The following is a 17,002-nucleotide window of genomic DNA, read 5'->3' as shown; positions in this document are numbered from 1 at the left end:
CTAGAGAATAAACTGCTACATATAAATCCATACGGAATTTAAAGAGGGCCCCCTCATAACATGTTTTCAAACATTTTACGAGAAAGTTAGTAACTACCTTATTCTACCATTTACAGATTTGCTACAATTTAATACTTCCGGTAAGAGAGTTAACACTGAAAAGCGTACCTGATTCCACCAACAACTCATGCCCTGCTCCTTGCCAAACCCTGGATACAGGACATGCATGTACAAGCTCTTTCCCTCTTCTCTTGCAGGGACGTGGCAAACTGCAGTAAAACTGGCTAGACTTTTCACCTTCTTGGCCTAATAAGAGTCAGTTTCTGTAATCCAAACATAATACTATACTGGCTACTGCCAAATACACCCAAGAGAAGAAAAAGGAGAGGGAAACGTTGACCTCACTCACAGAAATGGAGGAACAGTACTGACACTGCAAAAGTCTTCATAAAATTTCTGGCAATCTGGGGTTCCTTTAGCAGTGGATTTTTACGTGCCTCCAACACCAGCTTGGTGTTAGATTTCAAAAGTAAAAATATTTCAGCTCTCTAATCTAAGTTCCATAGTATTCATGGTATCCATATATCCAAGTATCCACAGAATCAAATTTAACACTGCTTTAGGGAGACTGGCAACGAAGAGGTTAATTATTAGAAATTCATAAAGGTTAAGAGCCAGAGCCTTACTCCTCTGTAAACTGATACCCAGAGAACCACTTTTGAAATCTACATCACCAGAGCAATCTCACCAATTCCTCACCTGCAGCAGGAGGATGCTGGCCACTAACTGTTGGTAAATCCAAAGAGCTATCAGACATGACATGCTTAAGATCTCCTCCCACATCAGCCAGTTTCATGTCAAACTGAACAGAGAGTGCATCTTCAGAGTCCTCCTTGCCAACGCTGCTGCCACCAATGGAAGGGAGATCCAAGGATTTCACCGAAGCAGAGTCTTCTTTGGTGTGTCTGAAAGCCACTGCTTTCTCTCCCAGGGATTTATCCGAGCTCATGGAAGAAAATTTACTGGAGTGGAAGTCAGCAAAATCATCGTCACTTTTTCCTGAAGGAGTGCTATCTTTCAGTTCTTCAACACCTAGTCCAGATCCTTCCAGAGAAAGTTGTTTGAAGACATCATATTTGGTAGACGCAACAGCTGAGTTTTGTCCACTCTTCACTGTGCTGCTTGAGCTGCTGGTTAGAGGAACAGGACCAGCTTCCTCTTTAAGGGCGTCATATTTGTCATCTGCCTTTTGCTCACATGAAATAGAGCTATTACTGAAAGCCATAAAATCTGCAAAGTCATCCTGCTCCCCAACAGACACTGGACTAGAATATTCCCCAAAAAGGTTGAATTCTCCAAAATCATCAGCTAAACTCGAAGCTTTAGTTGACGCCAGTACTGTCGTGGGTGCAGCAGATCCTGCTGGCTGTGGTCGTGTGGAAACAGATTTGGACGCACTAAATGCAGGTGAAAAAGACAACGGTTTCTCGCTGCTATAACTAACTGAGGAAAACATATCTAGGTCTGCTAAGTTCAGAGGGTTTTTCACGTGTGTTTGCTGTTTCTGTTGGAGAGCTCCCGAGGGGAAGGCTGCTGGAAACGTTTTGTCTTTCGTTGGTGGCTCTAGTGGTGATACACTATCGGCGGTTTTAAAGTCGGTGAAACCATCATCACTTCCTGCAGATCTGAATTCTGCAAAGTTTTCTCCTGAAAGAAAGAACACAGTCAAATAAATAAGAATGCTGAGCTGAAAACCACATGACGCACAGCATATAAAACTACAAGCATCTTTTATAGACTTTTCCCTCACTGGCTTGACATTATTTAACCACAGTTTAAACCTTACCAAATGTCCCTTTGGAAACGATGTATTGGTTTCCATATGGAAGGCCAGTGATATGGAAATAAATAAAAATCACACTGAGACAGTCTAACAGCATCATCTTCATTTGCTCATTTTAGTGTATGTCTCCTAGTACCAGATCCTTCAGTTGGCCAAAGTAGTGCTCTCAGGACTTTTTCCCGCTATGGCTCGTAGCCAAGCATACAACACAATAAGAAATAGGGGCTGGTGGTTCCTGAGGAGAGGCATGTTAAAACAGTGGCTCTTTAGAGATAAAATGTGTCACACGGTGATCAACCAGGAAAAAAATATCACCAGTACCAATGAAGTATTATGAAGAATCCTGCATCCTGCATTCATGTAGGATGCACAACCCTTTAGTCAACTTGGCACTTGAAGCATACATTAGATACTATGTGGTCTTGCTCAAGTACATGGAGGCATTAATTTGAAGGAACTTTGATGAAAATTTTTGAAAAGGTATCTACTTATTTGCAAAGCATCTCAAAGCAGCATCTCCCCCTACTATCTCCAACAAACAACATGAGGCTCACAGAAAAAAATCTGTGAGTAGTTGGTCTTTTCTTGAAATCATCCATCTCGCTGTACCAATGAACATTTATTGTTATTTATTAAAATTCAAAGGGATCTGAATAAATACCAACTCTATTATTAAAAATTTCAAAAGATGGGATTTAAAGTTTAGTTTATATTGCACTACTCTGAGAATGGTGTTACTGACAGAATTTTTTATTATTATTATTTTTTGGTTAGAGAAAATAGGTACTAATGTATCTCATAAATAATTAAAGACTCAGTTAAGATACTGAAAAAATTTGGACCAATGGTTCTTAATAGGGTTTCTATTCTTTATTATCACAGTGCTGTTATCATTCATAGGTATACGGTTAGAATGTAGATGATTTCAGTTTTCTACTGGTGTCCAAAGATCTTTCTCAAAATCCACTAGGTTATACCAGGTAATGAAAACCAGAGATAAACCAAGTATAAATATAGCTATACCAAGATCACTTATTATTTAAAAATATGAGTGTCATTTCTGGGGAGTTATAACTTAAAATACAAGCTTTAATTTCCTCATCCACTTTTTAAATTCTATTTTTCCCTAAAAATAAGATACAGAAGTATATGAACTATAAAAATGTATTTAAAACCAAAATTTAATTCTTACAATTAAAATAATACAGGCTTTAAATATATTTTGCTTGTAACATGATATATACTTTGATATATCATATAAAAAAAGCACAAAAACAATGGAAGCTGATTCTTCCTCCTAATCGGAGATACTTAATTCACCAGCATAATTAAACGCAGAGAAATTTATTTAATATTAGGGAAATCTTAGAAACAGAGGAACAGCATTCAGAATCCTGTATTTTATGTTTTTGAGACATACCACTCACTAATAAAACTAAAGTCAATTTCACAAACTGACAGGAGAAGCAGTACAAAACTTTAAAAAATCGCCCTAGAATTTTAGGCAAGTATATCACTGATAAGATCTGTATCATTTCTGTAAGTGAAAAGGTAATAAGCAGCCAATTTTGTCACAGCCTCGATTTTTGATGTGCTGCTTTGAAATAGCTGTGAAATTGACACGTTTTGCTTTGTTATTTTTAAAAAGAAATCACCACCGCAAATTAAACTTACTGGTGAATTATAAATGTTTCCATTAGAAATGTAAGCTGGGTAAAGGGTTAAAAAGAAATAAAAATGGGTGCACTTGCAAGTTCAAAAACAAAGGAACTTTTTGGGCAAATACATCAGCTGCAGTCATTGGAAGCTTACATATCAGAAGGCACAGTAAGAATATGACTCCAGGGGTGGCCTTTCAGTTAACTTCCAAATCTTCCTAAGTTCCCCTCTCTAACTGCCACTCTGTAGGCCCTAAGAACATTTCAACAGAGATCACTTTTTGCTAAAACTTCAATAAGAAGTGTCACTTCTCTATACAGAACATTTTCCTCCCCTAATTTATGGTTTAAACTTTAAGGGGAGAAAAAAAGGAAATATTACTAAACTCTGTCATTTAGTAACCTAAGAAATCCACAGCTCTGAACACAATACTATAAGATTCTTCATAAATTCTAAGTTACTAACGTACTTTGATGGAGTCAAGCCAATGCATTTTTATTGACAGTAGAATAAAATATTCTCCTAAAATGAACAAAGTTGGCATCTCTACTTGGAAGGTCTTAGAGTTATAGTTAAGATAGGAATGAAAGCATGTAGGCAAAAATGCCAACAACAACCTGGGATTCTGTTAATAAACTACTGTAAAAGCAGGACTAAGACATATTACATTTTGGTGGCACCAGTGTCTTTCCCAGGAATAACATACATATCATACAATCATTAATAGCATACTACACAAAGAACCCTGACATTAAACCATGCTCTCTACTCCTAACTTGCCTTGGCCCAAGAGGTGATGAATGGATTGCTAGGAGTAAATGACAAGTTGACAAGCGCACAGTTCCTCTGGGTTTTTGTTTTTTTTTCCTTGAGGAAGATTAGCCCTGGGCTAACTACTGCCAATCCTCCTCTTTTTGTTGAGGAAGACTGGCCCTGAGCTAACATCCATGCCCATCTTCCTCTACTTTATATGTGGGACGCCTACCACAGCATGGCTTTTGCCAAGTGGTGCCATGTGCGCACCCGGGATCCGAACCGGTGAACCCCGGGCCACCGAGAAGCGGAATGTGCGAATTTAACTGCTGTGCCACCGGGCTGGCCCCTGTGGTTTATCTTCGTACTGCCAGTGCCTAAAACAGGCACTGAGGAAGAAACAGTTATTACATCCTAAAGGCTTGAATGAAACACAAGGAAACATTTCTAGAACCTAAAAGCTGTGAGGGATTGGCTATTTTTAGAAGAGGTGGTTTTCCCTTAGAGATGTTTAAGCAGTACATTTTCTACTTTATCACATTCCAAATTTGAGCATTTAGCCTACAAAGGTAGAATGTGCTACTGTCCCCAGGAAGAAATCCTCATTAGAGTATACAAATTTCATGTGCAGTTAAGCTTTTAAGGACATATTTGATGGATGAACTATCTAAACCCTACACATCAGGTTTATAGTAGGATTTAACCACAAACATCACTTTCTGTCTTTACATATATGGCTCTCAAATTATCATTCTGTATTCCCTTCCACTCTATTTAAGCCCTTCTATCAGAGATGGGAACCACATAGGACACAAACCCCTTGCTTCATCTTATTAAATTATAGCCAATTTTGAAAATCTTGAAGAGTGAAAGACTGGTTGCTGCCTTTTGCAGAGTCCACAGATTGCTTCGCTGCCCACAGTTTAAGCCTTGTTGAACGTTAAAATAACCAGAAGCAATCGCAGCCTTCCATTTGCTACAGGAGTCTAACTTGGCTTCAAGGCTTCCAGTGAATGGGAATGCACTATCTTCAGAGGAAATTGCATCAATTTGGGGTTTGCCCTAAATTTCAGAAAATAATTTCCAATAACTGAACCACATATTGCTTCCTTGGAATTTCCAGAGCCACACGCAAACCTCATAGACACAATAAAATAATGCTCAGGAGTGTCACTGAAAGAACCATCAAGTCTCTTTTATTAAAAATTTAAATAATTTATCCATTTAAGGAATCGAGAACTTACCTAAAGATTTACTCTCTGCTGTCTGTTCGAGTTCTCTGAAAGCACTATACTTATCACCAGGCTCTAGGATGAAAAGACAGATACTCAGTTAAGGTTAGGAACCTTGAGAGCACAACTCAAGGTAGTAAGGCAGACCGCACCAACCAAACATCCTCAACATGTGCTATATGCATTTTACATATTTGCCATAGGAGGCCTCCACTGAAAACAAAGATTTACATTCACAGGTTCATGAATTTACAAACTGTTTTTACCTCCAAATGGAACACTATTTTCAGCGGACTTGTCAGCTGAAATTCCTTTAAACACAGCGTATTTATCCATGGAAGCTGATGCTTTAGCTCCAGGAAGTGGCATCAACAAAGAAGGGGCACTAAAAGAGAAAAAGAAATATTTCCTAATGACTAGAGCACTGAATCCTTCCCTTACCATCAAGTTGGAGCTTAGAATTAAAATGGCCAACAGGTACCTAGTTAAAATTCAGGGCTCCCTGCTTTAAAAGTTAGAAACTATATAAATGCCACAAATGACTAAAAATAACATCCTTTTTCTTAAAAAAGTATATTGAAACAATATCCAAGTAATAATTCTTTTCTTGATTATTTGAAGAGGGGTCAGATCCACAATGACCATCTAATCATCTCTTTAAACCATAAAAGCAATCGGAATGGCATTGGAAATAGGTTATTGTAGAATGATGACCTCCTGCCATCTGAACTTACGGTCCATAACACTGCAAAAGTGAACTGCTCCAAATATGCATCCTCGATATCGTAAAGTAAATGATGTTAACCATAATATAAATTATTCTCTAAAATGAGTTCAGAATGCAGAGGTGGAATAGTTAAGATAAAAATCTATTTATGAAATGTTGTTCAAGCCAAGATGTAAATGGTTCTTCTTTTGATCATACTGCATTGCTTACTGGCAGAAGTTCACACATCTGATAAGCAGCAGTAGAGTTAATACAATGTGCATTTTTACAAGGATCACATCAGCGGTTCCAGAAGCTATCTTCGTAGCAAAACAACAATCACTTCAAAATTAGATAAAGATACTTTCGCCTGTGGACACATTTCTTGCTGGATGGAAAAATAATGTAATGAGTAGTATCTGTGTGGGTAATTCTTAGATGGCTTAAACACATACTATAAAAGCAGTGCCTTTTTTTTTTCTTATCAGACCCAGGCAGCTCCCTAGAAGAACAACTTTTACATATGAATGACTACATTCCACCACTAGTTTGTGTCATTCAATACCACACACATAAGTTATATAAATGGATTTCTATTTAATTCTTTGCCCTAGAGCAAAAATCTTTCCACAGTTATTTAAATCTTCTTATCAGTGGCCTACAAGCAAGGTAAAACCCCCAGCTCTTGCACATGCATGCTAATGGGGGTTCACAGCGCTTTAGGACTCAGTGCTGTTAAATGTTATAATTTCACATCACTACCAAACAGCTGCTACATTTTTGATCTCGCCAAATAGGTCATCATCTATATATTATAGGTGGAGTTTTTAAAGTTCCGTAAATAATTAAACTCATTGAACAGAATGGGGCATAGAATAAAGGTAATTAATGTCTTAAAAAAACCACAGAGTTGAAAGATCTATTTGTTTTTCATGACCCACCAACTTTCCTTTAAAGCCTATTGGTAAAATCTACTAAACGTGACATTTAACTGAATATAAGTTTTAAAACTATTTTCAGAATTGGGGGGAAAAGGAGGAGGATCTTCAGGGTAATGAACTACTGCTGATTGTCAACAAAATAAAATTCCATTAAAAAAAGCTATGACTCAGACTGTAATTTTATGCATATCACAAATGAATAATTCATTTCAGTTCTTTCTCCAAACTTATTATTTAAAAAAAAACTGCAATCACCATGAAAGTGTTTATGCCAGTTATATAAAGTAGTTATCTGTTCCAAACGTGAAAACAGTTATTTCCACTCTTTAATACTAATGGAAGTTACTCAGTGAGAGAGGTATATTGTTTAAGAACCTGCAATCTATTGAAAGATAAGACTTTAGAGAATTTGGCCACCTAAAAAAGTATTTCACTTTTTCTCTAGTGAATCCATTTATGTTTTACAATCACTTCATGAGCTGTGCTCACTCTGCTAAAGACACCCATTTAAAAAGCAAAATACAACAAACCAACTCAAACCCCTATCCCTCAGTCCTTCTTGAACCATTCCATCCTCAGTGCCCACGTCTGCTCTGTTTACTGCTCTAGCCTCCCACGTGCCCGGCACAGGCGAGAATTTTCTGAATGGATAAATGAATGATGCTGCTGTCTTCCACATCCCCTTTCATGCCAGCTCAAGTGCTCTCTCTCCTGTGACTTTGACATCCGTTCAATGCCAAGTCCAACCAATTTCTCAGATACACACTTTTCAGATTCTATAACTCTAAACCCAGAGTACCTCTCATCATCTCACAACAGGATTACCACGGCAGCTGAATTTAACCCCCCACACAGAAGCAAGAATCACTTTCATCATGCCTCTTCTTACTTCTAAAACCCTTTACAGATTACATCACAAATCAGAAGGCATCCTGCACTTGGTGCCGCCCTTAACTAATGTCATTTTTTCACGGACTAACATTACTTCCCGCTCCAGCCTACTTCTACCACCTTACTCGCCTTTTCATCTTCTCCGACAAATAAGGCTCGTTTTCTGCTTAAAAATACTGCCCAAAGTCGTCTCACCTAGGCTTAGCTATTCACATTGTGATTTAACAAATATCCTTCTAATGTAAACTCACAGTATGGAATACAGATTATCATAAACTAGGGAATTCATCATACATGCACACACACACATTTAAGGACCAATTCTGAGAGTTTTATCAGGTAATACAAATACCCAGATAAAACTAAGCTTCTTTAGATCAGGAGTTGTGTTTTTTGCTTCTGTACGTCTAGTGCCTACCCCAAGGTCTGGCATATAGCAGATGCTAAATAAAGGTTTCTGAATAAATAAACAATGAGCGTGGATTCTTAGACATGAGCAAAATATTTTCATGCTAGGAAAGCTATGGAAGTAGTCAAGTCAGAACTAAAAAAGAAAAATCTGCAAAGCATGGCTGTCTATGAAAGTAAACTATTATGTGGAGATAATGCCACACAAAATTGCTAACACCCCATATAGCTCAGGTCTCAACACCATCTTAAAACTTTCTATGCCCAAATTTTAATTTCATATACTGAGAGAGTTCTTCCCCAGAGGATGAATCACCAATTTGATAGATTCGGTTTATAACCTTCCTACTACAATATATTTATCCAACAAACTTTTATTACTTATGTATCTTGGGCTAAGTACTACATTTATAGACATGAAAGACCGTCTTCAGGTACTTACAGCCAAGTGACGGAAACAGTCAGGTAAACCAGTAATTATAATCAGGGCACACACTCATGAGGTACCACGGCAGTAGAAAGGCAGAGGCCCTTAACTTGGAGGTGGGGCTGGTGGAGAGGGGTTAATAAAAACTTCCTATACTAAACCAATTTCGGAAACGGAACTAGACATAACATAGAGAGATTTTCAGATTGAAGAAAACAGAATGTAAGAGGCCAGAAGCTTGAAAGAGCAAAGTCAGTTTGGAGTCATTTTGGCATGGACAGAGCATAAGCTGTGAGGAAAGGGCAACAGTCGAGAGAGCAGGGAGGAGCGAGATCACACACGGCCTTTCTCCACGCCAAGCAGAGCCGACAGCTGATTGTGGTAAAGGAGAGAGGAGGGAGCCAAAAATAAATAACGTGTTTCTGACGTGTTGACTGGCTATGCTGATAAGATTCACCAAGGAAGGGAATGATGATTAAGAAATTTTTATTTAGCTTTGAGAGGAAAACAAATAATTTAATTTCACTCAGGTAATCTGAAATGCCTTGGGTTGTTCTGATATGTTCTAGATAGCAAAATATAAATTTTGTTAAAAAAAAGAGATCTGAGAAAGAAATATTACTATGTGTCCATCTGGTTAATAATATGTGTGCTGGTGTAGCGGGCTTGGGAAATCCCAGAACTTTACGGTCACACTCCTCGTATGTTTCTTCTGCGTGTCATTTACATGCGTTTGAAGTATTCTTAAAATCAGGAGAATAATTCTCTCTCTAATTTGTAATTCTCTATAATGCCTCTGCCTTAGTTCTTGTTATAGCGCATGTGCACGAAGTGTTGGCTAAGAGAGAATCCATGGGCTAAATGGAAAAGATGAAAGAAATTACACAAATAGGAACATAAGAGAAATGGAATATGTATCCCGACAAAAACAACTTCCGAAAAGAACCAAAGACATTCATATTGCTTACTCAAAGTTTTCTGTGGAAGAAGTATCTAAACACTTTAAAGAAATGATGGAAAGGTGTTGACAATACACTGAGTCAGTTTACTGTACCTAAAAGTTAAGATAGTACAGGAAACATTAGAGAAATGTTTATGCAACTATCTCTGTGAACAAACAGAAATCTGAAGGCCTAAAAGCCAGTGATCTCAACTTAAACATAAGAAAGACATGAATAAATAATCAAATTTAGATTTCTGAGTTATGATTTCTGTGGAAAATCAATAGGACATTCTATTGCAAAAGTATCAAATGATGCGTCCTGCCTAAAAAAGCTTTTTCAACAGTTGAAGATCTGGATGTAATACAAGAATACGCAGTCATCACTACACAGGTGCACTTTGCTGTAACGAATCAAGTTTAGCACAGGCAAAAAAAAATACTGGCAAGCAGGTGTGTACTGGGAGGAAACGGTAGGAACTGAAGTTTAAGGTGGACAAAGGGGAGAGAAGTTTGAAGAGTAAAATTAAGAATAAAGATGAAATAATCAAGCAAAGCATGAGAGTAAGGAATCTGAATTCTCTTACTTATCCCGAGGCTTCTCATTGTGGATACCTCTTTCTCAATTACTACATACAATGTTAATTATATTCAGTTCTTTTCTACCTGGTTCCTTGCTGGGAACTACTTGTTTTTGAAGAAGCAGGCAACTCTTGGAAATCAGAGAATGAGTCATCCAGGGTTCCTGACTTAGAAGCATCTTGAAAATCCTGGAAATCATCATCTTCTGGTTTTACCACCTAGGTTTACAGAGGACATTTAAATAGAAAGCATCAAACTGATAAAAATAGTAAATAACAAGTCTCCAATTGTCAACCTCAAAGACTACATTGTAAATCTCCTCCTTTAGGTATGACTACCTAATTTTAGAAGCGAACCCTTTAGATATAACAACAACTGAAGTGCCTAAGGTGGGAATCTTGTCTTGTATTTTTAGATACGCTCTTGCACAAATAGTAAAAAATTGGTTTTAAAGAGCTAATCTATACAATTGTTTCTTAAAAAGATTGGCACCTGAGCTAACATCTATTGCCAATCTTTTTTTATTTTTTCCTTCCCAAAGCCCCCAGTACATAGTTGTATATCCTAGTTGTAGGTCCTTCTGGCTCTGCTATGTGGGACGCTGCCTCAGCGTGGCTTGAGGTGCAGTGTGCCAGGTGTGTGGTTAGAATCCGAACTGGCAAAACCCTGGGCCGCCAAAGCAGAGTGCGCAAACTTAACCACTTGGCCACAGGGACGGCTCCTAATCTACAGAACTTTTAAACAGCTGAATCACATTTAATAGATTACTGAGAAACTGCCATCGTTAAAAAACACTTTATATATGTTTGCAAATTACAAAAGTGATACCAGCTTGTAATATACAATCTATCACATACCCGTATAAACAGTGAACACTGACTCCTCCTCCCAAGCTCTAGAAGTGAGTGCTGTTAACAGTTCATTTGTTTTACAGAAAAATGAGCTTACACTATATTGTTTTGCACTTTAAAAAATATAATTATATAACACAGATATCTTTTCCATGCAGTACATGTAGATCTATCTTATTCATTTTAATGATCAAATAGTTTACCGCTGTACGGATGAACCAAAATTTATTTAAACTTTCTTCTTCTGATGGACATACAGCTATTTCTAATCTTTTACTCTAACAAACGATGCTACAACAAATACCCTTGTATATCTTTGCTAACTTGAGTTACTATTTCTGTGGGAGAGATTCCTGGTCGTGCCTGCTAGGTCAGAAGATACAGACATTTAGGATTTTGACAGCTATTGTCAAACCTGCCTTAAGTCTGTACAATAAAACCTGGTTCCCTACATTTTCACTGATATTACATATTATACGTTTTTAAAAATTTTGCTAATATGAGAAGTGAAAAATAAACTGAAGCATTTTAATTCCAGGTTTAGCAGCTTCCTCAAAAGACACAGCCTAAGAATTTAATTAACTTTATTAAGCTTGATGTTTAAACTGTACGTACTATAAAGAAGTATAAACTTTTAGCCAAAATTCAAATACCTTAAGGCTTAAGAAATTTTTTCATGTTTTTTAAATAACAAAAAATTAAATATTGTATTGTTTTAATAATGTTTAATCCGGCAACCTGTGTAACCCTGGAAACAAAGTTGCCCAGATGCCCTTTCAGGGATTATTTAGAATATGCACAGCTACTCCATTTACCTGATTTGCAGGGTAAGTTGGCATGAAGCCACTGGAAGCCTGGGCTGCAGCTCCCCCCACTGGTCCAACGAGGGTAATGCCCATGACTGGCTGTCCGAGGTTGAGGGGCATGGAGCCTGCAGGGCCAGAAGGCATCCCAGTCGGCTGACTCACCGCGGTAGGCAAAGTCATAGGAAAGCCACTTAAAGTTGGAACAGGAGCCGCTGGGAACTGGTTTAAAGCATCAGGACTGATGGCAGGAACACCCCTCTACACAGAAGGGGAGGAACATGGAAACACTTTAGGGGATTGCAAACTACACACACTCTAAATCTGGCAAAGAGAAACTAAAGGTAAAATCTGTAGCCCTGGTATGTTTCCACTCCGACTCTCCCAAAACTCACGAATTTGATACAAGAAAATAAATTACAAGGTTAAGGTAAACCTAATGTTTAGCAAAGAAATGGCCAACAGATCAATTCTGACATTTTCACTCTGCAACAAGTTTGGTTAATTCACTATAATCAAATCATTTAAAATGATTTCGTAATATGAAAAAAATTGCAACCAGCCCAAGAATACTTTATCTCTATCTAAAGAATTTTAAAACAAGGATTTCAAAGAACAGAGAGAGTAATTTAATCTATTATTGACTAACTTTCAAGTTCAGATGGGATACATTTAGGCCAGAGATTGTTAATATAGTAAACAATCTTTAAACAAAGGAATATTTTGTTAATATGCACATCATATAAATTGTTCATTTTTGAAGTACTGTATCCTGAAAATAATCTAAATTTTAATGTACAAGGAGTTCTACAAGGTTGTAATAAAAAAAGACTCACATTCTTTCAATGTCTATTGAAAAGTTATTTGATCCAACTTAAGAAACAACGTCTACCTGTGTCACTGCTATCATGGCGAGAACAGTGTAAAGTTCCTCTTTAGTAAGTTTGCCAGGTGTAGTTCGATTAGCTAAGGCCCATATCTGTCCAAGAGTTTCCCTGGGAAGTCCAGATGACATCAGAATGGGATAAAGTTTAGCAGTATCTATTCCAGTTGGAGTCATTGTGGTTTCTAAAATTTTCTTATAGGCATCTATTAAAGGAAAGACCAGGTTACAAACGTAAACGTACTACAAGTGACTGATCTTCTTTGTTGTCATTGTTGTTTACAGAAGAATAACCTTAAATTAAACTGCTTTAATAGAACTGAAGCCATGTTACGGTGTGGACTTCTGTTAAGATATACAAGTGAAAATATCCAGCAGACAATTAGGGTCCGGAACTTAGAAGAGAGGTTGGAGCTTGGTCCTAAAGATAAAGATTTGGGGCTAACGGCATGAGAAAGTCACATAATTCAGTAGAAGACAGTAACAACAATTAAGATGGAGGTGGTGTAAGCAGACGCTTTGGACTTGAAAGGAGAAGCTGTAGAGTAATGACAGTGGGAACAGTTTGAAAATAGCCGTGGGAAGCAAAAACTATACCAACACCACCTTACACCCGCCCCAATGAATTAGAGGCTGTGAAAGAAAATATCATTGGGTAAGGTGCTATGGGAATAAAACCCGCAGAGAAAGACACAGTTTCACTTAAGGTGAGAAAGTAGAATAAATGTCTGAAAAGAGGAAAGGACTGTTGGAGAGTGTTTTGCAATAAAATGGGGTTTCCAAAGGACAAGATGGGAAAGCCTGTTAGAGTTGCCATATAAAATATCGGATGTCAAGACTGCATGAGACATACTTATACCAAACAGTTGTTTGCTGTTTATCTGAAATTCAAATTTAACTGGATGCTCTGTAGGCTTATTTGCTAAATCTGGAAACTGTAGTTACAGGAATTTTGGGGAAAGAAAATGGACAGGGTTCATAAGGGAGACAGAGAAAAATGTTTAAAGCAAATTTTATATCTAGGATTTAAATATGGATTACAGATTAGTAGGCTGGCCATAAGAACATATACTATGGCTAGGAAATTATGTATGCATGTATGTTTGGAAGGAGGGGAGAGAAAGAAATATAAGCTGACAGAAAATGGACAGAACTTCAAAAATATACCAAGACCTAGATTTTGTTTGTTTGGCTTGAAGACAAAGAGGAAGAAGAAAAGATGCAAACTATCTAACGGGTAGCTGGAAGAAAATCTATTATTTTTATAGACAACTGAAGTCCCATATGGTTTTGGGAAATTAGCCTTTCAATTAGTGATTATGTGATTATGATGTAAAGTAAGACATTACTGCTTTCTTCCAAAAAGAAGTTCAGCTACAGGAATCTTCCATGAGTTTTACTTAATCAAGTGTAGAACAACTTTAGTTTATGACCAATCTAGAAAACTAAAGATCTGATGAAAGTTACTTTCGGTTTTCAAGGGGTTGGCAAAGTAGAGTAAACTGAACAAGTTACAATATATTAAGATTGATTAATATACGCTGCTATAATAGTCATTATTCTATGCACCATGGCTCAAATAGACTATTTCCTTGAATCAGTTGAATACTATCACAAAATGTGCACCTTAGTAATTTTTTTTTGGCTCAGCAGTAATAAGATAGATAAAGAAAAAAGTAAACACAAGCTTCCAACATAGAAAAAGATGCCACTTGGTCTTTTACTTCATATAACAGCACATGGCAAGTCATAGGAATATTTTTTAAAAATATAAGCTAATCACCAAGAGTTCAAAAAACTAAACATATTAGTATATTCTTGCTAAGTTAATAATAATCTATGAAATAAGTATTTGATAATGTCTTTTAAAGCATGATAAGTCTAAGAAAAGTGCTTAGAAATCAAAGTATACGATGGTCAATAAAACATGAAAGCAAAACATTCTCCTGCATTTATAAAGTTATTCATATATGAGGCATCTTAAGAAACACTAGATTTAATTTTCTGTACTCTTTTAGAAAAAATAAACAAGAAAAAAGTTACCTTCTGCATATTTTATAACCACAGTAGTAAATATTTACAACTACATTTACAACATTTAAAGCAAAACATCCAAATGGGAATCCTAGACAAAGAAGCTTTTTTACCTGGAACCAAACTCTCATTGTAAATCCAAGGAGGCATTCTGGGCTGAACAGGATCCTGTGAGGGAAACACTCCCACACCTAAAAGATAAGGAACATTATCTAATATACATAAGGGGCTATGCAGAAGATGGGCAAGTCACAGTGAGTCATGGCTTTTTATAAAAGCATTGGCTGGAGACACTAAAAAAAAAGTCACCAATACAACTAAAATATTTGGTTACTAAACAACTTTTATACATCAACTATGTCTTAAAGACTAAACTAAAAAAAATGAGACGTGCCAAATCAGTATTCTGAATCACAGGAGACTCGCACTATTTCACATGCATTAGAAACCAAAGGGAATACACGATAGATGGTGGTTTAAAATCATAGACGTAAAAAACTGTAACTGCCCTAGCTCTACCTGTGGCTCTTAATAATGTTTCTTTGCAAAGTCTCATTTTTTTTTTTTACCTGAAAACAACACTGCTGCCTTAGATGGAAGGGATTTAAAAAAAGAATTTTGCAGTAAAATATCATCCAAAAGTTTGCCTCCTGGGCTGTCACATTCTAATTCATCTCTCCAAGCTGAGTTTATAAAAATTTGGATGTTTTAGGCAGCAGTGTGAATGATTTGTCTCGGAGAAGCAAAACAATCCTCTCATTGGTGACTTTTCCAGTAAAATTTTAACTTTCCAACCTTTACGGAAGAACAGGAAGTATAAGAGGAAAAAAAAGAGGTTTCATAAAATAAAAGGAAAAGAAATTTTAAATCAGGAATGATTCTGATTAAAAAGTGGTTATCAAATTTTTTTAAAAAGGAATAACAGCGTGTTGAAAGAATTCAGAGCAAAATTGTAGGGTTAATTGGAGAAAGGAATGCATTAAAAATTCTTTAAGCAAAATTTCGATTAGCAAAATCAAGCAGCATTCATTTTAAGAGTAATGCTTAAGGTGTTAGCAATTGAGCGATATTTGGTTAAACGAACTTTTTGCTGAGTATTTCATGAGCTCACCACTCTCTTCAATGGACAGGTTTTGGTCTGAAGTCTTTTCTGCCTCGGCAGTAGTGGTACCACTTACACGTCCATCTACAGCACCCCCGTTATTAGCCGTTAAACTGGGATGGTTCTTACTGGAACCTGGGCCTAGGGTTTTGTGCCCAACTTCAGAAGTATTTAATTTAATTTGTTTCTGCTCAGATGTACTTATATCACAAGATACTAGGAACATCTCCTCCAAGGAAGGGCCTAAACAAATAGCATGAAGGATTATTTGTATATAACCACAAATTTCTGATTTTTTTCAATCATTCATTTCCACCCCCAGGTTCTAAAGGGAAGGCCCTGCCACACATAATGTAAATTTTGAAATAATTCAATCACTACACATTTGTATAGAACTTGAGAGACTAGAGATTTTAGAGAACTTAAACACTGTTATCTACCGTAATTCTCAAGACTTCTATGAGATATTAGGTAGAATGGTATAGTGGGAGGAGTACTACCTTTGATATCTGGCGTCCTACATAAGACGCGGACACATCCACTAACGACTGGGGAGACCCTTGGCCAGTATCATCAGCTCTGGGTCTGTTTCTATGTCTGTCAACTGAGAAAGTCTGAGTAAGAACCTGTCTGCTAAGATTGCTCTCAGCACTGCTCTGTCTCAAGACAGAGTGTTAGCTGCCTCCTCCCCCCATTATTTCACAAGCGATAGAAACCTGAGGCACAGAACTGTTTAAAGGACAAACTGGCAGTAAACGGAGAACCTGGGCTTCTGAGCCCCAAGTGCTCCATCACTGACCCAGAGAGAGCACCTTCTAAAGCAGCTTTCCTGCCTCATTACTCTGAAGAAAATGGTAATGGTGATTTTCCCAAACAAGAGGAAGCTCCTGAAGAAATCAGTTTGTTTTTAAAGTTCTAAGGTGGTTTAAATAGCTCCTAATTTAGGA

At 37.1% G+C, this 17,002-nt stretch overlaps 1 protein-coding gene across 35 annotated transcripts in view; it reads right to left on the bottom strand.

Moving 5' to 3' along the window:
- The window catches only part of SYNRG (synergin gamma), an 84,348-nt gene that overhangs the window by 30,920 nt on the left and 36,426 nt on the right, over window positions 1–17,002 (bottom strand). For 14 of the 35 annotated variants that reach the window (XR_011493713.1, XM_044744504.2, XM_044744506.2 and 11 more), the window contains 8 exons: window positions 16,038–16,298; window positions 15,067–15,144; window positions 12,929–13,125; window positions 12,049–12,297; window positions 10,467–10,600; window positions 5,754–5,872; window positions 5,500–5,562; window positions 760–1,707 (listed from right to left, as the gene is read on the bottom strand). Coding sequence is in view for 33 of the 35 variants with exons in the window: in XM_044744504.2 (XP_044600439.1) it covers window positions 760–1,707; window positions 5,500–5,562; window positions 5,754–5,872; window positions 10,467–10,600; window positions 12,049–12,297; window positions 12,929–13,125; window positions 15,067–15,144; window positions 16,038–16,298 (2,049 nt within the window). In the remaining 2 variants the exon portion in view is untranslated. The remainder of the gene's footprint in view (window positions 1–759; window positions 1,708–5,499; window positions 5,563–5,753; window positions 5,873–10,466; window positions 10,601–12,048; window positions 12,298–12,928; window positions 13,126–15,066; window positions 15,145–16,037; window positions 16,299–17,002) is intronic. The other 21 variants (XR_011493714.1, XM_044744510.2, XM_070482829.1 and 18 more) reach the window with 2 other exon arrangements.

Source organism: Equus asinus, chromosome 13 (assembly GCF_041296235.1).
Source record: "Equus asinus isolate D_3611 breed Donkey chromosome 13, EquAss-T2T_v2, whole genome shotgun sequence".
Classification (NCBI taxonomy): domain Eukaryota; kingdom Metazoa; phylum Chordata; class Mammalia; order Perissodactyla; family Equidae; genus Equus; species Equus asinus.
This window is presented reverse-complemented; position numbering and strand designations above follow the sequence as displayed.